The following is a 24,241-nucleotide window of genomic DNA, read 5'->3' on the forward strand; positions in this document are numbered from 1 at the left end:
GCGCCCGCCACGCAAGTGCCCCAAACCGAGGGCCATTACGTATTGGCATTTGCACGTGGGCAGCGAAAGATCCGCCGCTATATAGGCAGCGCCGCAGCATTAGTGCCCGAAAATATCCCTCTCGAACAGACACGCCCCGCTCTTCCAACCGGCGCCTGGATCTACGTAGGGAAACGTGTTCAGCCGCGGCCAGGCGAGGGTGTTTTGAAATTCCGCCGTTCATTCATAAATTATTGCGGTGTGTCAAGCCCGCTCGAGGTGCCGATTGGCTGCTCCTCCCCCTCCTCCTCGCCGAACCCCCTCCTCGCAGCCGAGGTGAAATTAGTAGCAAGCAGGCATGTAATTGACGGAGTCACGTGCGCGCAGGGGCCCAGAAACGGAGCGAGAGCCCAGCCGGGGGCGAGGGATCACGAGAGGGCAAAGCGCAGGAGAGCGAAGCGGGCGGGCGAGCGCTCGAAATCAAGATGTTAAACTGAGTCAAAAGACTCCCGCGAGTCAGCCAGGGGGAGCTTTTCGCCTTGCCACTTGGGAGCAGAGGGCCGGTGGGGCAACATGGCCGAAGGTTATTCCCCCACCACAATCCCCGGCCAGCCTGGCTCTTGTTTTGCCTAGGCTTTTTGTGTTCTAGGTTTTACTTTCCATCGTTTTCTTAAATATGCAGTACATACAAGAGAAGTAGGGGACTACTGAAGAAAAAAAGATCACTGGTTTTTTTAAAAAATAAAATCAAGGACGTGAAGGGGGGAACTTCTGTGGTTGTGGGTGGGAGAACCTATTGTGGGCGAGCTTTCCCCAGTGCTCTGCCCCGCCCCCTTCGATTCACCCAACTTGAAAAGCTTTCCGAGGGGGCTTCTGTTCGAATTGTTCCTGCGCGATTGAGCAAGCAGTGGCCAGGAGGGGGGAAGAAAGGGGGGGCAACGAGGAAACTTTTGTACACCTGCCCCCTTCTTCCTCTCCTCGAGTCCAGATTAAAGTGATTCCGGAGTGGGAGGGGAGGATTCGGCGGAGGAAGGATAGGGGAAGGCGCTGAGCGCACTTGGAGAAGGAGAAACACGCCGCTCGCTGCTGGATGGGCCGTTCCAAGTGGTTGCGCAATCGCCTTCTCTCTCGGCTCGGCTCGGCCCCTTCCCCTCCCCTCCTCCTCCTCCTCCTCCCACCTCGCCTGGCCAGGCAGGGCTCATTCGCCTGCGAATTCCTCTGGGGAGGGATGGGATCGGTGCTCAACCAGCAGTACCCAAGTAAAGTATCGCTTTCTGGGGTGGTTTATGTGGCTGAAAGATGGAGTTAAAGGGCAGGATCGCACGTATGTACAGAGCAAACGTGAGCTGGGCTGCTGCGTGTGGGGGGAGTGTGAGAAATAGAAGCGGAGTGAGTCACAGCAGATGCTGCCTTTCCTTCGACAGTGCCCTGAAGCTTTGGATGTTTTTGGTGCGTGTGTGCGTGTGTGTTTTTTTTTTAATAAAAAAATTACTACTTCCTCTGTGACTTTGGTGTACTTAATGTTTTTGTGCGTAGGGGAAAAACAAAGGTTGGTTTCGTAATGTTTGTTCGTGCGTGCATGTGTTTTTGTGTCATCTGTAGCAATCGTTCTTGCACAAGCGCCAAGGAGATGTTACTAGAATTTAATTCTTTCCCTTTTTGTGTGTGTGTACGTACGTCCTTGTTCTCCCACAATCTCCTCTTCAAATCAGCGGGGGCGCGTAAAGGTGGAGATGAGCCCGGGAAATTGCCGGAACAAGAAGAAGAGGAGGAGGAGGAGGAGGAGGAGGAATCCCAGGTTTTCAACGGAACAGGCCATTGCAAGTGGTTTAATGTGCGAATGGGGTTCGGATTTATTTCCATGCTCAACCGCGAGGGAAGCCCCTTGGAGACTCCGGTTGATGTCTTTGTACACCAAGTAAGCCCGTTTTGTTGTTTTAGTCGAATCTCAGCCCCCACCCCCACCCATTTTCCTCTAAGCGATGCTTTCGTTTTATGTGGTCTAAAAACCTCTTCTCTGCATGCTTCCGTAGATGTTTGTGAGCTCTGTTTAAAGCCAGCTTCAGATAGCAGTTTCTGTTTGTCATCCAACCGCCCTCCCCCCACAAATGAGATCAGTATCCATGGCTTGTTGGTCCTGCAGAAAGAAAAGTGTACTATCTCAACAGGTTTTTTTTTAGTAATGTACAAAGTTTTGCTTTTGTTTAGCCTTCTCTTGCTTTGTTTGTGGGTGGATTGTGTTTTAGTTTTTCGTGATAGAAGAGATTCTTCTCTGCTAAAATGATACCGTAGTAGAAAAAAAGCAAGTCACCTAAATGACACCCAGGCTGGAGCTCTGTGCATACTTATCAGAGTTAACAGTGGGACTTAATGTTTCAGTAAACATGCACAGGATGGTGCTGATAACTTTCCCCATGGTGAAAATTAAGATCCTTTTAAGTGCCGAGGGCTCTTTCTTTCTTTTAAAAAAGCTAGATAGTGTTGTGGTTTGTTTTTATGATGTTTATGTTCAGATCAAACAGTAGTGCACAACTTGTATTTGTTTTGCTGCAGTGTAGTGTGGATATTAAGAGTTCGTATAGTGGACTATGATTTATCAAAGGATCACTGGTGTTTTGTGTTTTTGTGTGTGTGGAGGTCTTCTGACTGGAAAACATTTTCCTGACATGTATAAGGCCATTGTCTCCTTAAGGGCAGAGGGCTCAAAAGCCAAAGTACAAGAGGTGGCTATTGTCCTCATATATGTGTCTATAAAAGCAAGTCCAAGCCAATGTTGATATTTACTACCTATAAAATCATTACAGCAATAGTGGGAATGTAACAAAATAATAATAATACCTGTGGCATGTGTGTGTTCTTAGAACTGTCTTCTTTACCCCTTGATTTTCTGAGCCCTGAAAAGCAGTACGGTAGTTCAAATATGAATTGTAGTGTTCTTTTTATTGTAGTAATCTCAAAAGGGTAAATCATTGGGTTACTCATAGAATGAAATACCCTTAAGCCTAAATATATTTTGCTAAACTTCAAATTGATTTAAATAGAAGTCCTTAACCCCATATGTGCTTACTATTGGTTATAGTTTGTTTTCAGAACATGAGTTGTGACCATATGAGAACTGCTAATGACAGCCTTACGTTTTGTAATGGTGGTAGTCCTTTTCTAGCAAACTGACACATTTGTGTGCTTGGCTTTAATCTCTGTGTACGGTGTATATATATCATTCCTGAAACCCTAGTTTGGTCCAAGCCCTGCACAGTTTGGGAGTCCCCCTCATCTATTTTGTGGGTCCTATTTATAATAGAGCAGACTTTAATAAGGACACGTGACCTCAGTTTTAAAACCACTTGCTGTTGCAATATTCAGTGAAACTGCTCTGGAATTAGTGACTTTATAATTTCTATTTCTACCAATAAAATTGGATAATGATCTCCTGTGATTGGGTGTCTGTTTTGTAAACTAGAAGTGTTACTTCTGTATAATTTTAAACTTTCAGTTTGACATTAGCACATGAAAGCTGCTCCTTTTCTTATGTGCCTTTCTGAAATATAAGTACTGAAGCTGTTGTCAGTGTTGACTGCTAGCAGCTTCTGGGCTTTGCTCCTGTTCTCCCCTGCCACTTTGACCTTTCTTGAGGTCACTGTATCGAGGTTTACAATGCTAAATGCTTATCATGTTATATATGAAGGAATGTTTTTCTGGTCATATGCAGTATTATTTTCTTTGCTCTTCAGTATGAGAATCAGAAATGTTTACAGCATAACTGAACAAACAAACTCATTTCCAATAAGTGCCTTTTGATAAGATCACTCATTGAACTGATCATGCAGCTGGACCTGTGCTTTCTGACTTCAGTGCTGCTATTCCACTGCTGGAATAGTATCTGTTTGTGATGGACTATTCATTTGGCTTTGAGAATTGCAGTGGCAAGACTGGTGTCACACACAGCCCTCTTCCAGGGTTTTTTTTTTGATTCTGAACAATGTATTATGTTTGGAGGTGGAATATACTACTGGCTATTGGTATACATTTTAAAACTTGGGTAAGGAGGGAATGGTGTTTTTTAGAAGAGTGCATTTGATATCCCACCTTATCACTAAGGCTGAGGGCAATTTTTTTTATCTTATGTGTTCTCTTCCAGATACAGTGATGCAAGTCATAGTTAAAATGGAACTGAGATAAATACCCTGTGTTCACTCTCTGTGTCTCACTCACTCACTCACTCACTCACTCACTCACTCACTCAGAGTCATCACATGATAGCTGCAACAATCACAATTGTATGTGAAAGAGCAATCATGGAATCTAATGCCACAGTTTGAGATTTTCTATCACTTTAACTCCAATCTCCACTGAAAGTTCACAGAAACACACACACTACTGCTTGTCAGGTGATAAATTTTCAAGTGGTGTAGGTGCATATGTGACCTGGCGCCCAATAATTTTGTAGTAAGCGGAGTATATGAATCCATATATGGAGCCAGCGTGGTGTAGTGGTTAAGAGCAGTGGACTCGTAATCTGGTGAACCGGGTTCACTTTCCTGCTCCTCCCTATGCAGCTGCTGGGTGACCTTGGGCTAGTCACACTTCTCTGAAGTCTCTCAGCCTCACTCACCTCACAGAGTGTTTGTTGTGGGGGAGGAAGGGAAAGGAGATTGTTAGCTGCTTTGAGATTCCTTAAGGGGAGTGAAAGGCAGGATATAAAGTCCAAACTCCTCCTCCTCCTCCTCCTCCTCCTCCTCCAATGATCCCTTCTCCATGTACTGAACATTTATAGTATGCAGTAAGCAAAGCAAAGCCAAAACCAAGAGATAAATATAAATGTGAAGGAATATGTTAACTCTCTATGATATGTGTAACTAGTATTGTCATCTAAGTCAACAATAACATCTCTTGAATACTGTATGTGTATTGTGAATGTTCATAATGGACTGTCTTCATGTACAGCATTTTGATGTAGCAGTTCTGTGCTACCAAGGGGTTGTTCTGAGAAAATGTTGAATAGATGGGAAATTTGTTTTCAGTTGCGTTTAGCAGCATGTCTGGAAGTATTTAAGAAATTAACTGCTTATAATTGTGCAGGTTTTAGTTGGCATTTGGAGATATTTTTTGCTTGTGGAAAAATGTTCGGCAATAATGGCAGTAATTGGAAATAATGTTCCTGCGTTGCCATGCTTTAACAGAAAGTATGTTTTGCCAGCCTAACTGGGACAAAAACAGTACTGAGGTATTGAAGTGAACATGCTGAATTTGTCAAAAGGAGGATAATATTGGAGAAGGGAATGAGACAATTTGTACACATAAACCCTATTCATACATTTTGGAGCAAATACGAGTGAGTTTAAAGTGGTGGGGGAATGAGGCATTCAAGCAGCCCCTACCCCCATTTATCCATGCCTACATCATCTCCACTTCAGACCTTCCTACATTCAATGTCAAGGTCTGAAAGAGGATTCTAAGTATGTCTGGGTCAACATGCTAATTCAGATATTAATGATGAATGTTGAAAAGCCTGCAACATCGTTTGCATGTGTGGACATTGTGGAACCTCCCCACCTTAATCCCACATTTTTTTGATCTGAATTCATAAAGAGGGCTATATATTAAGATATAATCTTAATTTCAGCAAAATTGGAACGAATTTTGGGTCCATGGTTATTGAATATTTGATGCTTCTTTCTAAACGGGGTGCTAGGAATGATATAATTTATCCACTACAGTTTCAAATAACCCATACTTGAACTAAACATTGTGCATGTGTTCATTTATTGTAGCATCAATTAATCTTGAAGGATGGGAGCAATGAGATTGTTGGGTTTCCCCCCTGCTTATCCTACTTATTCCAGATTTATTATTTGGTGGTAAATCCTATTGATGCTAGCTGAATTCTGTGCAGTGGATTAAAAAAAATAATGGATAGACATTGTGATTTCTTTTTTAAAAATAGAATGGCTTCTATGCTTGCTTTTCACATGTACCTGAAATTATCCTACAGATTGACACAATCATATTTCCTATATATACTTGCATTAATGTACGTCCTATTCAATACAATATGATTTGAGTTTTGAGTAGACCTGCATAAGATGACACTGTTAAAACTGCACTTCCTTCTAGCAATATTTTTACTATCTTTAGTATTCCCAAATTTTAGGAATGTGGCATGTTTCATAAAAAAACAATCAAGGCCCCAAAATATTATGACCAATCCAATTTTTTAAAAAAGTATTGATGCTTGAATAAGACACCCATCTTTACAATACAATCCTAAGTGTGCTTATTGAGAAACAAATATTATCAAGTTGGATCCCAAGATCCTGTGCCATTGACCAAATGAGTCCTCCTACTGGGCTTTTAAGGTTGGTAGAAGTTCCAATCAATGGATGGGTGGAAGTAAACCTCTCATTCCCCCCCCCCTGCAATCTTTTCCACCACCTTCCCACACTCTTCCCTCCAATTATTCAGAGCAAATTGTTTAGGGCTGCTGTGGGGGTGGGAGAGTGCAAAATATGTTAGCAGAAGCAGGAATGTAATTCTTTGGATGTAAGCTTAGCTGCATCAAGGTGTGTTGGTTACGTCTAGTATGTATACTTGTGACTGCAGATTGCAGCTTATTTGTAGCTCTTACTGTGAGAAACACAATAAGAGAGCAATATGCTCTCTTTGATAAATGGATGGAAGAGTAATGTATCTTTTGCCATTGATGAATCCTGAGACAGAGAAGAGGAAGTCTTAAATGTCCTAGAGCCTCTTCTTTTTTGCTTGTTAATAGTTATGTTGAATTGGGCTTTATCTACAATTAAAGATTTATGGTTGCAGCCTATTGTGTCATTCTGTTCACTGAAAGCTCTTTGATCCAGCATGTTTAATGTTTAACAGACTATTGCATTTTAATATTTTGTTGGAAGCTGCCCAGAGTGGCTGGGGAAACCCAGGCAGATGGGCGGGGTATAAAGAATAAATTATTATTATTATTATTATTATTATTATTATTATTATTATTATTTTCATTTATTCTTCCTTCACTTTGCACCTCTCCCAATTTTCTCTAGAAGGATGGGTAATCCACTGGAACAGCATGGAAGGTGCTTTAAGGAAGAGAGAGAGAGAAGGAGGGAGAGGTGAATTTGTACAAATCATCTTTCTCCTATCTCTGGAAGCCATTGCTGGATCAAACAGCTTTTCATGTAAAAGTAAAACATTCTTGTCTGTACACTGCAATTAACATTAACTTCTGAGCCAACTGACTATTCAAAATAAAGCTATTGAAACTATTAAAAATAAAATAAAAATAAAAACAGGCAGTGGAGCTCAAGGACAAACAATCTTACTCGTTGCCATCTTCATCCAGAAGCTTTCAAGGAACAAAACAATGCTATTGAACACAACTCTTAATAATTGCACCAATTTAGACTGCAGTTATAAATTCCATTTACCTGGAATTGCACCTCATTGAACTCAATTACACTGCTTCTTAATGGATACGTATAGTTTTGCACAATAGGTTGATTAAACCTTGTAGATTTGGCTTTTTTCATATTATAAGCTGCATAAATGTTGGTCTGAAGTATTCTGAAATATTGGAATATTTGCTAACATTGCAGTTGAGACATGGCTGTAATTTTTTTTGTCTGTAATTTAGAATGACCAGATAGTCTAAAGAGGTGACAAGAAACAGACTAATTTCTTAACTTCTTTTTTGAGGTAACTATTGGAAGAGAAGTTTTCATGGTGGGAAATGTGCAAACCGTTTCAACACCCACAACTCATGAGCTTTACCACAAAGTTCCTTTTTAAATAGGCTAGAAGTGAGAGATGTCAACTTCTTTTATCTTTCTCTCTCCTTTATAATGGGACTAAATCACACCCATGGCCAGATAAATGTACTCAGGAGCTCTTCACTTGGAAAATTTATCTCACATTGATTGGCCAGCTTCGCTTTGCCAGTAGTGGTTTGCTCAAGTCAAGAGAATAACTGTTCAAGTCTCCTAGATTTCAAGCAGGGCCAAAAAGAGCCCCCACCCCTAAATTATTGACTAAAATAGTCAATAATGATAAATTAGTGCATGTAACAATGGTGTTTCTCTGATAATTGTGCACTTTCTTCCCATCCAGCTATGCTACCTCCATTTTCATGTTGGTAGATTACAAGTATCTGCACACGAAATGCACACGAAAGCTCATACCAAAATATAAACTTAGTTGGTCTTTAAGCTGCTACTGAAGGAATTTTTTTATTTTGCTTCGACTCAGACCAACACGGCTACCTACCTGTAAGTATCTGCTGGTTATTTACTTAAGCAAACACCATATTATTATCTCTCCTCCTGCTCCTGCTCCTCTACCTCTACCACCACCACCACCACCATTAAACCATGACTTCTCAATACATATTAACCTGTGTTTACATTTGGTAATTGGGAATCTGAGCTTGGTTTTCAATAAGAATCTTGGGAAATGCCTAGGACATCCAAAGAAGGAAGCACTTATGCATATTGCCCATTCTCATCCCTATCTTCCTTCCCAAGGTGGAAAATAATACAGGATTTTTTCAAGGCCCTGTTACTGGAAGGAGCAAACATTACATTGTTTAGCAAGGATTCATTGGAGATTTGCTAGCACCTCTGGTGCTAGTAGCCATGGTGATTCCAGCTTCAATAGCATATTATAACAGCTGAAGTTTGAAAACTCACAGCCAGCTCTTTGAATAGAGTTGTCGGTCCACCATGAATCCAATTGGTAATAACTGAGCATCACTGGGACCTGAAATATTTATTTGAAAAAAATAAAGCAACCCAGTTGGTGGAATGCTCCAGACTGTTAAGGATATACAGCTACTGCTGATTTTGTTAGAATTTTCTTAATTGGCATGTGTGACATTATGGGGCTCACCATACCATCAGAATATATGGGTGAAGTCACAGAAGAATTAGCTGTTGGGACCTCCCATATGCATTTTCTTTGTCTCTTTCTTCCTGGCGGTGCAGAAGCAATGCTGGGTGCAAAACTACTTTCTGAAAACCCTACATCTGAAAACAAGTGACCTTAAAACAGAGGATTATTTGAACAATGTATTTTAAGAACTATGCAAGTTGACATTGAATATGGAAATTCAAGTTAAGTATGGATCCCTTCCATGTTGTGGGCCTTCTATTGAGCTTCTGGTGTCTCTCTCTATATATATTTGGTATCTATATTTGGTATCTCTCTATATTTGGTATCCTTGCTTCTGTACTACTAAGAGATCCACTTTATGTGCATTGATATATATGAAAGTAATTTCCAGAACAGGCGTGCATGACCATCTCTTTTTACTTGATTTAGCACTGGTCTGTGATCTTGATCTGCTTAAAAGTTGCTAAGCTGCAAATAGAAAATTATTCTTAAACAGTTTGCAAATTTATTTAAATGATTTGAACATAAGTGTAAAAAGAAAATCTATTGAAAAGGACAGCAAAATGGGAATGTACATATGTAAATTGGTGGTCCATAAGCATGGAGCAAAGATCAGTGAAACAAAACAATTTTACGTCTCATCTACTTTTCAAAAATTCTGGCACTGGATGACCATGTCCACAGCTCACTTAAGTGGAGAACTCCTATTTAAGCAAGAGAAATTCATTAACTCACAATGCAGTAAAGGCTACTTGGACATCTGATTGTTAGCTGTCTCCTTGAAACATGAGAGCAGATTCCTCAACCAAATTTGCTAGTGGCTTAGACACACGGCTGCATAATAACCACAGATATTTAGTATCATCTCTTTGAAACTTAATACCTCAAGTTATATAGTTAGAAACTTGCAGCTTGTTCTACTAAGTCACAATATAAATTGAAATTTAGCTTTGGATATTGACTTTGTATTTTCATATTTCAGTTTGCTGTGGCTATGCATTAACCCTTCATGCACTGCAGTAATCGGCTCAGGTTATCAAAGCTTGGGTTGAAGCTGGTAATAGACACTTATTTCTATGGAAGTTGTTTGGGCTTTCTGTAACAAACCTGAATTCAGGAGTCCCCTCACACTATAGACCTGTTCTTTCAAGGGCACTGCATCATCATCTAGAACAGGCCATCTACCTGATTCCCAGATCTGAGAACTGTCAGCCCACACCATCTCTTGTCCTGGGTTCAATTTAAACAGTGATCTCAATGGAATTCAGTCAGATTAGAAGTAGTTGGTCCTGTGGCAATGGCACTTTTCTTTATTAAGACATTTATGTTGTGAAATTACTGTTTTCTATCTTCCATGTTGCTAGCTAGTATGTGCTAGTTTCTTTTTAGGTACTTTATACTAGTTGTTAGATTATGCTCAATAGGGGTAATAAAGCTTAGGCCATGGGTAGGCAAACTTAGGCCCGGGGGCGGGATCTGGCCAAATCGCCTTCTAAATCTGGCCTGGGGACGGTCTGGGAATCAGCGTGTTTTTACATGAGTAGAATGTGCCCTTTTATTTAAAATGCATCTCTGGGTTATTTGTGGGGTATAGGAATTTGTTCATTTTTCCTTTTCAAAATATAGGGACAGTGGACCGGCCCCATGCTGACCCCTGGCTTAGGCAATCAGGAGATGAAATAGTGGGCTGAAATTCTAAACTTTTCTTTTGTAAGTGCCTTGCACTGAAAGTAGTAGGATTTCCAATGGATTAACCTGTTCCTGCATTATAAATCCACCTGCAGAAAGATGTTACACATGGTGTTATTTTTATTGTGGGAAGTGGGGTTATTTACCAGCTGTTGCCTATGGCAGGGAGAGACTGTATCCTGTGCTAGTGCTAGGGCAATGCATCTGCAATGCTTCATTTTGTGCAGTAGGCATAGTCATTATAATCTAATCATGCTTACGGTGAAGCAATATGATCAGATATTAGAGTTTTGAAATTTTTATCTTGGACCCATCCATTGCTGTTTACATCCAACTATATGTAGATTTATCCCAAAACTTCCTAAATTTTAATTCATGTATCATTTAAAAGAGAGGGAGCAGAATCCGATGGGACACAAACAGACTTTCAATTATGCACCTTGATCTCTCTCCACCCCCACCCACCACAGCAGCCCTGCATGGGTGCTCAAAAGCTGCTCCAGAAGGTTTCCCAACACTCTGGAGCATATTTTGGGTAGACATGTTGGAGTGCAAAAGTTGCCCTGCATGTATGGAAGTCTGTTCCACTTGCAAGCAGACAGCATTGCACGGAACCCACCTTTTCTATTTTACTAACAATCAGATGCATATGCAGCTTTTTAAAAAAAGACATTTGCTTTATTAAATGGCTTTTTTAAAAAAAACCAAAATGTTTCTGTTTACCCTGCACTATTTGTTTTTAATAGAGTTTCCTAATTTTAATGCAGTTTAAAATTGTATGTATTGCCGTTTATGCTGCCTGGAGTATGTTATATGCTTACACATCAGTTGCTGTAATGGTAGATGCGTTGCTGAAGATGCAGAGAAAAATGAGTTAACTAAGGAATGAAACAGGAACCCTGTCAACTTCCAGGAATTTGTAAAGCTTTAATTTGACAGCACTTGGTACTGCAGCAGGAATGTTGCTGATCAATGTGTACTTTATCATTAATTTTTCAGATAGGAAGGGCAAAGGGTTTCTCTTAAAGCCTCTTATTTCATCCCAGTAAGAGAACTGTGCATTTCTTAATTATTCCCAGATATCCAGCTAGACAGTTCTTTGGTACAGAGTACTGTACTGGTACTCTGATTTTCTACAAACTAAAATAACTTGGTTGTGTATAGTAGAGGAGTCCTTCTTGAAAACCAACAAAATCAAACTACCCTGAATTGCATTGGCTTTGCACACCCAAGCAGCAACTGTTATTTCATTTTTACGACATCATTTGGCAAGTTCTTAACTCAAAGGTCTCTTGAGATTTTATTGGCTAATTTCATCAATATTAACCTATTGGCTGATATGCTGCCCTTGTAAAGTATTTACTGCACAGCAATTTATCAAGAATGCTTACTTGTACACTTAAAAGTGTGACTACACAAATGCTTAAAGATTTACAGTGGAAGAGTCTGTTTATTGATTTTTAATAGGCTACTTATCAAGGCCACAATGAAGTCCTAACATTTTTCATTCCTGTGCTGTCTGCTTTGCAATGTAATACTGTGTGTATAAACTGGTGCAAAATTATATTTTTAGTTCCCCACTCCACCCCCGAAATAGATAGGGGGAAAGTTTACATAGGCTTAAGAGTGAGTGCTACTTTGGTGGCTTAGAGCAATCACTAAGCTTAGGACAAAGACAGGAGAGAGATTCCAGAACTTGTCCCTTGCTTTGCCCTTCCATACCTGCATTAACCACAAAGATGGATGGGAAAGAGAGCATGCAGGACACTCTCCCTCCTATCAGTCATTAGACCATTGACCTACTGTATATGGTTCTTTTTTAGGGGCAGGGTCTAGATCAGAGATGGGAAATCATGGGTCAGCCCTCCAGTCTTCTCTGTCTGGTCCTCATAATTCTCCCCACATCACATCCTTTACTTGCACCCCCCTTGGATGGAATGTGTCCTTGAACTTGGATCATGTAGGATAGAGAGGTGCATTTGTTGCCTTGTGTTTTGCCTCTGGCTCTGCTCACATAGTGCTTCTGGAAGGGAAGGTCCTTTGGCTGAAAAAGCCTCACTACCCCTGGTCACACCTGTGAGACACTTGTGGTTAGTTTGAGCAAAGCCTTCCAGGAACAACAATGAAGGTGAAGCAGAATAGCTGGGGAGGTGGTGGTGGTGGACAGGAAAAGGTTAGAGCTGAAATTGAAGCTGGAGGTAGCTACATCCTGTTTTGGTAACCAGAGGAATACTACCTCTGTGAATATAAATAAAGATTCTGTTCTAAGCTATCATGACTAATGACCAGCGTGTTGTGTACTGGGGGGGGGGATTAAACCAAGAGAAAGTGGATTTTGTATCCTGCATGAATTCTGTACTCTATTTGTAACTTTGCATGGTTTATTTTGGTTTTGACAAGCATGAGGAGAGAGCATTGTTATGTTCAGTCACATTTCCCTTCTTTGATTTAAAATGGCATTGGCTGCACTTTCAAGCTGCACCGCGGCTTCTTTCTCCAGAACTGTGTTTCTCAGAAAGCTAAATTCTGCACTAAATTCTGCACTCAATATCAGATTCTGCACTCAGGGATTTTGTATTCTGTGAAATACTTTCAGTTACAAACCTTACAGCTAATCAATATTGATGACTTCTGGTGAATAAAATTACTTCCAGTGGATCACACTTCCTTGCCTACCCCTTCCTAATTGCCTAGCAACCTTCTAGCCTTTTTAAAGTTCAAAAAGTGGTGGGAATCAGCCCTGGCAGCACAGATCTGTACATTATGGAGGCTGCATATGCACAGGGTCCTTTTCCTCCAAATTTCTGGAACCTGGGATCAGAAAGGGGAAACCAGCCCTGTGCTCAGTTTTCACATTGCAAAGAAGGCCAGTCTAAGGGCTGGCTTTATCTCTCCTGCACAGGGAAAATGGCATGGGCCACAAAACAGATTAGGCAAGCTAAGCACAAAGTGTGAGATCTTTTCTATCTGAATTATTATTTGCAATACATACTGGCTATTAAGTAGTTTCCTAGTTGGGTGAGGGAGAGGAACCAGTCAGCTGAAATCTGCAAGATGCATTGAGTAAGAATGGTTGCTAACTGGGCTCTTCCAGCACTGGTTAGTAACCTTTTAGCACTTCCTTAGCACTACACATGTGTGAACAGTTCAGAACTTGCTGCCCTTTCATCACTAAATACTGCATCAGGCTAAAAGCTCAGTGCAAAACACATCCTCAGTTTCCTCTCTCTCTGTCTCTCTCTCCCTCTCTCTCTCTGTCTCTCTCTCCCTCTCTCCCCCCCTCTCTCTAATGCAACACAGATTTCGCATTAGAGAGGCCTCTCCAAGATGGGAGGTGGTGGAGGGAATATGGCTTTCTTTTAGAGCTGGAAAAATATTCACATTTTCGTAGTGTTTCTATACAAAGTCCTGATTAAAGTATTTTTTCAAATATGCAAACCATGAAAAGAGAAGGATTGCAAAAACTACAATATTGGCATAGCTCTTCAATACATTCCTGAAACAAAATCCTAAATAGATTCATTCACTAATGAATGTTTTACTTACCGTAGTTTTACAAGAGTCACAAAAGTAAGTTTAAATACTCCTGTTGGTGAGAAAAGTAGCTATCCAGACAAATTAAAGTGGGTGAGCTTGAATTCAGTGTTGAGCTTGGATTTGGTTTTCAGTGGGTGCGATTCAGCTAATGAGGTCCGCTAATGGAAACCTGTGCAAGAACTTCCACTAATGCAATGGGGCTTTCACCCCTTTCTTCACCAAATTGGCTTGGAGGGTGGGCAGAGAACTGCTAGAGCAAGCATGTGGGGATGAGAGCAAGGAAACCTTCCAGCTGGCCAGCTGAAATGATTCTGCTGATGGAATGATAGGGGTGCAGTCTTTTCCGATACCTCCCGCAGCCCCTTGCCCCTCCTAAAATTTTGTTTCAGAACACTGTAGGGTCTTCCAGAGCATCATGAGAGGAGGCACAGGGGATGAAGGATTGGCAAATATGACTTCTCGCCCTACGCCAGCACAAAGCCTTTGCTGTATCTTGGTGCCTTGGTCACTGGATGGCCAATCTGGATTTGGTCCATTGCCTTTTTGGTTGACCAACAATAGTGACATTTGAAAATAGATTTTTCACAGGTGCAAACAAGCATTAGCCTACATTATACTCGTTTAATAGCATAATCTAGTCAGCATTCCAAGGTTTTGCAGTTTGTATATGATGACTATTGTCTGATTCAGAATATGTACCCGTATGTGCTAACATTTGTAAAGGAGTTCATTACATTTTTTTAAAATTAAGAAAAAATACCGCCTTGGGGGGTGGGGAGTAAGAAATCTGATGGTGTAATTAAGCTATTTATGTTCATTTTTTCATGTTCATGAGCTGTATTTTTTTCTTTTTAAGTACAGAGACAGCATCACACAACTGTATGCATAATATCATTAAATTCCTTAAGTGTGATCATTCTCAAGCGTTATCAGAAAATCATAAGTATTTTTTTACTTTTAGGGGTAACAGCTGCTTAAAAGATGCAATTTAATTTTTATTTGTTTTACAAATGAGAATAAACAGAACTCTTAAGGTGCTTTCTATTGACTGGAGCCTCCTGTATGCTGGGCCCTCCAAACTCTGATCTATTCATTGATAAAATAAATAAAGAAATTTTAAAAAATGTCCAGTAGCACCTTAGATACCAACTAAGTTTGTCCTGGGTATAAGCTTTCGTGTACATGCACACTTCTTCAGATACAAAAAAAGAAGGTACATGCACCTGAAAGCTTATACCCAGAACAAACTTAGTTGGCCACTAAGGTGCTACTGGACAATTTCTTAATTTATTTCAACTCCGTCAGACCAACACGCCTACCTACCTTGAATCTTTATTCATTGTTAATTTGTGTTGCACATAGCAATGGGAATACAGACATTTTGAGACTAGCCAATGGTCAAGGATGATGGTAGATCATCAATGTCTGGAGGGCACCAGAGCTTTGTGCACCAACATGCAGCATGCACACCTTAAAGCTGACTAAACTGTACTTTGTGACGTAGTCTTACATGCAAGCACAGCCAATCTGTATGTAAATAGGTAGACTCCACCATGGGAGCAGGGTCGGGGCGAGGGAGTGCTAGAGTTCTGTCTAGTCAAGTTGCGTGGGATCAATTCCAATCTGTTACCTCTGAGGATGTGGACAGGCTGCTTGGACGAGTGAAACCAACCACCTGTCTTCTTGATTTGTGCCCATCCTGGCTTATAAAAGCTAGCCAGGAAGGCCTGGGCGATGGGCTTTGCGGGTTGGTGAATGCTTCTCTCTGTGAGGGAGCCTTCCCAGACCTGCTGAAAGAGGCGGTTATTAAACCGCTTCTTAAAAAACTATCTTTAATTGCGTCCAATATGGCCAACTATTGCCCAGTCTCAAATCTTCCATTCTTGGGCAAGGTGATTGAGCAAATAGTTGCTGAACAACTCCAGGCATGCCTGGAAGAAGCGGAGCATTTGGATCCCTTCCAGTCGGGATTCAGGCCTCATCATCGGACTGAAACTGCCTTGGTCGCACTGGTTGATGATCTCCAGCAGGCTAGGGACAAAGGTGAGAGCTGTTTCCTAGTTCTGCTGGATCTCTCAGCGGCTTTTGACACCATCGACCATAACATCGTTCTGGACAGTCTAGGGGTTGGGAGCTGGGGGCACTGTCATACAGTGGTTCCACTCCTTCCTCCTGGGCCGTGTTCAGAAAGTGGTGGTGGGGGATGAGTGTTCAGACCCCTGGAGCACTTGTGGGGTGCTTTAGGGTTCTGTCCTCCCTCATGCTTTTTAATATCTACATGCAGCTGCTGGGAGAGATCATCAGGGGGGTTGGGCTGGGTGTTCATCAGTATGCAGATGATACCCAGCTCTACCTCTCTTTCAAATCAGAACCAGTGAAGGTGGTGAAGTTCCTGTGTGAGTGCCTGGAGGTAGTTGGAGAATGGATGGCGGCTAACAGATTGAGGTTGAATCCTGACAAGACAGAAGTACTGTTTGTGGGGGACAGGAGGCGGGCAGTGGTGCATGCTCTAGTTATCTCTCAATTGGACTATTGCAATGTGCTCTATGTGGGGCTACCTTTGAAGGTGACCCGGAAACTATAATTAATCCACAATGCGGCAGCTAGACTGGTGACTGGGAGCAGCCAGATGGGCGGGGTATAAATAATAAATTATTATTAGCATTATTATTATTAAGTTTAAATGAAACTCTATTCCATGTATGCATGCTTAGGGTGACAGTCTCTGACACCTTTTTTAAAAAACAAAACAAAACTCTGAAACATCAGCACACAAACAGCTCTGTCTGATATAGCTTCATTAAACACTAACTAAAATGTTGCAAATAAATCTGTATTGACTGTTTTATAGCAATTGTACCTACACATACCAGACAACATGTTAAACCACACTTCAACACTATGTGAATGAGATTTTTATTCCTGATGGTCTCTCCCCTGCTCAAATTGTGCTGGGATTTCCTCTCTTCTTTCCTCTCTGGTTTTTGGCAACCATAGTTTGCTGTTGAATGTGATTTCTGCATATCATGCAAAACTGGGTTGGAAATTGGGAGCACAGTGTGGTATCCAATCCTGATTTTCAGGGCCAAGTAGAAACAGTTTTCCTGATCAGGCAAAAGGACAAACCATTGTTTTCCCTGAAAAAAAAATGAGGGAGGGCATAAGAGGCCTCTGAAGTTCATTTATAAAATGCCAACCCTTTTAATTGCAAACCAGCCCTCACTGTTCCGTAATGCACTGCTAAAGCCTAATGATCCACAGATGTTCTAAGAGGAATGATTTTATTCAGAAAAATAAATGGCTTCATATTCATATAATAATGATATTGGTGCATTGTTGCTGTTTACTGTTTTGGGTGCCCCTCCTCTTTTGCTGTATACAGCTTTATTAACACATGCTAACAAATAAGCAAGTCTACCCAACGCTCCTTGCTACCCTGCTTTAATTTAAAAGTTTCTTTGCTGACCAAGTGCTTCACCATTTGTGCAAAGTCAGCACTGGTCTTTCTCATCCAGTGGCTTTTCTTCCTTTCTCTCTCCCCTCCCCCCACCCCTCCCCTCCTTGTTGCAATGAGTGGCATGGCCATCCCCTATTCAGCAAGGCTTTCCCCTCCTCCATTTTGTGGAGATAGGATATCTCCTGTTTAGGGCAGTATTGTGGTACTAAGCATAATGTCAGGGTTGGTTTTTTTTTTAAGTTAAAAAAAATCTGAAAAGGCCATATAAAACCATTTCCTATTTAACAAATTGAAATACTTGCATTTGAAAACAAAACAAACAACCTTGTGGCTAAATCACAGTGGATGTAAACTTGTAAGTGCTGAGCTGAAAACTGCAGTCTGCCTTAAGGCTTCCCTCCCCCACTCTACTCAAGATTTAGAAATGGTGAGGAATTTGCACCCTCTTGACTCAGGTTGCAGATCCTCTTGGTAAAACCAGGGAAGCCGAGAGGTCACAGCTATTCATTGCCTATTATTTCCACAGGCATTCCATTGCTCTGCGGAGTTGTCAGAACCTTTCTTTGCTATTGGTCTACAACAGATTTTAGAATTCCATTTTTGTTAGCCTATTATGATGTGCATTGTGTGTAAAAAAAAAAGTGCAGCAATTCTTAATATTAACCTGCTTTTCATGTCACTGCAAATGCATCTAAAATACTTTAAAAAAATATGTCAGTTGCATTAAAGCTGTGTACAAAAATATAAGCATAGTGTATCTTTTGGAGCAAAGTAAATTATTATTGCACACTATTTCCAATAGGATATAATAGACAGGAAGTTGGAACAGGAACTGGGACAGAGATGGCTAATCCATGCGTTGTTGGATTCCCAGCTCCCATCAACCCCCACAAGCACAGCCAGTGGTCAGAAGTGACAGGAACTGTAAAGGTAAAGGCTCCGGGGTTGCGGCACTCATATCGCGTTATTGGCCGAGGGAGCTGGCGTACAGCTTCCAGGTCATGTGGTCAGCATGACAAAGCCGCTTCTGGCGAACCAGAGCAGTTTACCTTCCCACTGTAGTGGTACCTATTTATGTACTTGCACTTTGCACTTTGACGTGCTTTCGAACTGCTAGGTTGGCAGGAGCTGGGACTGAACAACGGGAGCTCACCCCGTTGCGGGGATTCGAACTGCCGACCTTCTGATCGGCAAGCCCTAGGCTCTGTGGTTTAACCCACAGCACCACCCGCATCCCAGACAGGAACTGTAATCCAGTAATATATGGAGGGCCACTTTTAAAGATAAAGATATTCCGAACTTAAAAATGGAAAGCGTACTGCTGGTGGTCAAGGCAAATCTTTAGAAATTTAGTATAAACACTGACAACTGGGAAACACTGGCATGCGAGCGCTCCAGTTGGAGAACAGCCTTTACCAATGGTGTCATGGGCTTTGAAGAAACTCGATCTCAGGACGCAAGGGAGAAACGTGCTAAGAGGAAGGCACGCTTGGCAAATCCACACCGTGATCAACTCCTGCCTGGAAACCAATGTCCCCACTGCGGAAGGACGTGTGGATCCAGAATTGGCCTCCACAGTCACTTACGGACCCATTGTTAAAACCATGTTTATGGAAGACAATCTTACTCGGCTATGAGTGGTCGCCAGAGGAGGAGGGCCACTGGGTAGCCACGCTGATCTAGGAAATCTAGGTTCAAAACTTGCCTCTGCTGTGACTATGTGGCATTTTGCTTTGGATGTAACTCAGTAGTGTGTGGATGGGCATGATCCTTGATGTTTTATCTGAGCCATTTTGAACACAGTTTTGGAAAAGAGGTGTGTCTATAGTAAATCAAATCAAAAATTTGACCGCAATCCTATACACACTAACTTATACCCCTTATCAATCAGTGATACTTCTGAATACAAATGTAGAGAAGATTGTGCCACACATATCCTGTGTTTAAGATGGGAGCATTGACCCACGAAGGAGCTGAACTTTATAGAGTTGTTAGAAGCCTATCACAAGGGTGGTAAACCTCAATGCGTATCAATATTCCTCTCCACAGGGTTATTGTGAGGAAAATTTAAAATCTCTCTGTAGTGTAAATAATAGCATAAGAATAAGCTTTTTAATTTGGTAATGTTACTAGGTTGATAAGACTAGACACAATGTTGCAAAAGTTAAAAATGTGAAAATTTCTTTGGTTTCAATTTAATGAATAAATAAATTTATTAGGAGGCATTTTAAACATGTGTGCCTAACTCTACCATTGGAATCAGTGCTGCTCAGCATGATTAACATTTGCTAAATTGTGCCCCCTGCTTTAAGAAAATTGCCATATTGAGGAAAAGGCTGTTCAGCTGAATAATATACCTGCCCCCTCTCCACTTAATATTTGTCCTGACACTTCCCAATAAAGGGTTGTTTACATGATTTAGTATTAAAGCTGCAAATACTGTAAACCAAACCCAAATTGAAACAAATGTCTTATGTTTTGTTCTTATCTCTGCATCCCAAACACAGCTTTGGTGCAAAACCTTTTGGACCACAGATCTGTCTAGTTATCAGATACTCTTATTTATTCAAGAAGCCTTTGAAGTACACACATGGCATTGGAAAGGGGAAGAGCTTTTTTTTAAAAAAAAAATGCATTTTTTTTTTAAAATGGCAGAACAAGTTGAGGTGACTCTCAAGAAGTAAAGAGGTTGTTTTGTTTGGAAATGATGAATTGATGTCCCAACCAAAGTCTTTTGATTGTAGCTCTGGCTTTAGATAAAATGCCTGAATAATTGCTCTTGCAGTGGGCCTGGGGAAGATGCCGTTTCACTTTTTTGTTTTGCTTTTTTTAAAAATTGGGTGCATTCAAAAGGTTAAAGTGGGGCCTCCCGATAAGATTAACTCAGCTCCATTATAGCTCCTTGGCATGCAGGCCCCACCCATGAATAGCCCTGTGCTGCTAATACCATGCCTTTGTTTCTTTTGCTGGAAGGGTGTTTTATAAATATCCCCTCCCCCCAGAAAGGAAAGAAAACAGCTCTTTCCCTTTCAGTGCCTTTGGTCACGTGACTTCCCTTCCTCCCCCCCCTCCTGCCCCCGTGAGTCATGGCTAGGGGTTGAAGGTGAATCAGAGAATGATTCAGAGATCAGAAATCCTATTTTGACATTTATAACAAATTTGGGCCGAAAATGCTTGTAATTGAATTCATAACCACAGACTAATAGACACACACACACACACACACACACACACACACACACACAATTACCTTAATTGATGCTTATCCTGAAATGCCAACATATTATTTTTAAGGGAGAGAGAAATGTTAAAATAAAAAAGTAGTAGATTTATAAGGCTTAAGCTGTAGAACTCAATAAGAGTTTAAAGGGAGGTAGGGAGAGAGAAACGGAATTCTTTCAAGTATACACATGTATGTGGGGGTGGCACATGGAGGCAGAAGGAGAAATGTTTCCTGTTTCTGGATAACTTGAGGTTACTGAATGATACCATATTTTCTTAGAATGTACATGGATGCTGAAGTGGGGGAGGGGCACCAACCCACCCACCTAGCTGGTGATGGATTTTATGTCAGACTGAAATCTAAAGACGGAAATGTTTGACCGACAGCATTGCAGGCTCTAGATCTTGTTGTTTTGCTCATTATTGATAATTTGGTTTGGTTAGCTGCCCCCCTTTGAGGAAATGTTATTTCCTATTCTAATTAAGTACTTATGTCATCTAAAATCATGGCGCTGTTGTAGGTTGAAATCCTAGTTAAAGGCTCATTTTGAGGGTGGCTAGTTTGTAATTGAGTGTTTTCTGTCTTGCTTTTTTAAAAAAGAGCAATTGGTCATATTTCAACATCAAAACATTGAAAGATCTCTGCTGGAACCCTCCATTCATTTTTATTTTTGTTTGTTTGTGTGTTTAGTTCATTTTGTCTTGGTTTTGAGGGTCTTATCTTGTATGATAAAGCTAATCTGATTGATTGATGATGAGACAGGCTGATTGTTTAAATGTTTGTGCCTAGTTAAGGAAAAAAAGGTAAATGTACCCCTGACCATTAGGTCCAGTCGCGGATGACTCTGGGGTTGAGGCGCTCATCTCACTCTATAGGCCGAGGGAGCCGACATACAGCTTCTGGGTCATGGTGCCAGCATGACTAAGCCGCTTCTGGCGAACCAGAGCAGCACACGAAAACGCCGTTTACCTTCCCGCCAGAGCGGTACAGTACCCATTTATCTACCGTATATTCCGGCGTATAAGGCGACTGGGCATATAAGATGACCCCCAACTTTTCCAGTTAAAATACAGAGTTTGGGATGTACTCGCCGTATAAGAAATATGACCCGGCCTATAAGACGACCCCTGACTTTTGAGAAGATTTTCCTGGGTTAAAAAGTAGTCTTATACGCAGGAATATAGAGTGTACTTGCACTTGACGTGCTTTCGAACTGCTAGGTGGGCAGGAGCTGGGACTGAACAATGGGAGCTCACCCCGTCGTGGGGATTCGAACTGCTGACCTTCCGATCGGCAAGCTCTAGGCTCAGTGGTTTAGACCACAGCGCCACCTGCATCCCCTTAGCTAAGTATAAGTCAAGTCAATGAGCAACTGTGTTATGGTACAGAATTATTTTAGATCTAAAGCACCTTTGAACATTTTCCCATAAATATTTTTTCTTGAAGTTCAGCAATGATTTAATTATATACCTGGTGGTGGGGGTGTCATGTATTTCTATGCTCAAATTACCCTTCTAGACTTCTGTATATACTCCAAAGCAGTTGGTACTGTCAACTCTGATAAGCTTGGAGCAGGGTGGAACTGAATATAGTTATGGGGCATCCCATTTTGCAGCAGGTGATTAAGCCCTGTCATAACTGTCAACACCAATGACATGGTGGAGGGGGAGGGGAGTAGACTAAATATTTGCTAACTTGTTTTCAGATTGGAGGCACTGATTTGTGGAAACTAGCACTTGAAATAGCTGGGTCTGAGGGGTATGCCTGTGTTTAAGGGAAACTCTTTTTAAAAGAGAGTTCAAATAATTTGTTCCTCATTAAGAATTCATGAATGAATTAGAAAACAAAGGAAAAACTGAGCCATGAAGATCTTTTTGGTTTTAAAAATGTGATCTTTTTACCCGTATTTTCTTTCCTGGGACAATGCTACTGGTATGGTTTTTCTTCTTTCTCTGTTCAATGTTCAATGCAGCTGCTTAGGATTTCAATTTTGTGTTTTGTTGTTCTTTATAAAGATATATTTCACCCACAAAGCATTAGTTATTAGGCAGCTAAGAAATATAAAAAGTAAATAAGGCTTGTACCAGTTTTAATGACAGTAATGTTTCTGACTAAGTTACAGGTAGGTAGCAGTGTTGATCTGCCAAAGTCGAAACACTTCTGAAGAAGTGTGCATGCACACGAAAGCTCATGACAACCTTAGTTTGTGTCTATTTTAGTATGGTGGGGAGTGGTAATTACCTCTTTTGGATGTAGGTCTCCAAAAATTCTTCATGTGGTAATGCATAATGTTTATACTAAATTTACTGTGCGAGTCAGTCTAATCACACAAGCATGTCTTGAATGCAGGGTGCCTTCCGGGATTAATGGTTATACTTGCTAAACCTGGGCAGCCAAAATGCTTAATTCAAGTGCAACATTGTAAGCAGATCTTAACAAGTAAACAAGCTTGCGGAAAAGTTCAGCTCTGTGTGTTTTAACTTTGGCCTCCTTCATTTTAGCACTATCTGATTAGCCCTCATAACACTTACTTTTATATTGCTTAGCAACCCAGAATGAGGGGGAAGCTGATTAGAACAAAGGCAAAGTCAGGAAATTTTCAGAGAAGTAGAGAGGGGAGAAAGAGAGAGAAAGAGTTTGCTATCAATTTCTCTGTTTCAGTGTATTACATTCTCCCTCTTGCATTCTAAGAGAAGCATCGATGGTTTCCCCCATCATGTTCATCCTTGCAGCAACTTTGAATGTTAATCAAGACCCTGACTTGCCAAAGTCTCAAAGGGAACTTTACTGAGTAAGAATTTTCAACCTAGACCTCCATGGTCTAAGTCTTCAATGCCCAGTTCCACAGCATCTGATTGATGCCTGTTTTAAAATTGAGTGTTAGATAGGGAAACGTATCAAGCCTGCATTCAGGATATAGTTTATGTCTTGTAGTACTACTTTGAACCACATTATAGTTTGTGGTGGGTTTTTTGTGTTTTTGTTTTTTTGCAAACTGGCAAAACTATCCATTTCTCCTTTGATCTTGGAAGTTAGCCATACTGAGATAGTGGTGTTGTCAGATCTAAAGCTTTGCAGGCATTATAGCCAAATCCATAATGGGTATACGTCAGCACCACCATGATACTGGACAAGGCAACATTTATCTTGAAGTCAAAGGTGAAATCATGGCAGCTCCTGACTAATCTTTTCTCACATAAATCCAGTGAAGTCAATATGACAACTCCTTTAATTAAGGCTTGATAAGATTGACAGAGTTAGAAACATCAAGCTTTTTTTTATTAGAGAAACAACAGAGGTATATTTAATAAGGGGCCTGAAAACTCATCCTTAGTTTTGTGTTTTTGACCACAAGATGATATTGACTCTTTTGTTGATTGTTAGTACTAAACATTTCTATGGTAACTTTGAAACTGTGATGCTACCAGTGTCTTATCTTTAGTAAGAAAACTTTACAGAACCAA

At 41.0% G+C, this 24,241-nt stretch overlaps 1 protein-coding gene across 1 annotated transcript in view; it reads left to right on the forward strand.

The window, feature by feature from the left end:
* The first annotated feature begins 1,130 nt into the window (after positions 1–1,130).
* Positions 1,131–24,241, forward strand: part of LIN28B (lin-28 homolog B) — a 72,169-nt gene continuing 49,058 nt past the window's right edge. Inside the window, exon 1 of the mRNA XM_035109315.2 lies at positions 1,131–1,897. Coding sequence (XP_034965206.1) covers positions 1,541–1,897 — 357 coding nt within the window. The 5' untranslated portion in view covers positions 1,131–1,540. The remainder of the gene's footprint in view (positions 1,898–24,241) is intronic.

The sequence above is a fragment of the Zootoca vivipara genome, chromosome 3, assembly GCF_963506605.1.
Source record: "Zootoca vivipara chromosome 3, rZooViv1.1, whole genome shotgun sequence".
In the NCBI taxonomy this organism is placed as follows: Eukaryota; Metazoa; Chordata; class Lepidosauria; order Squamata; family Lacertidae; genus Zootoca; species Zootoca vivipara.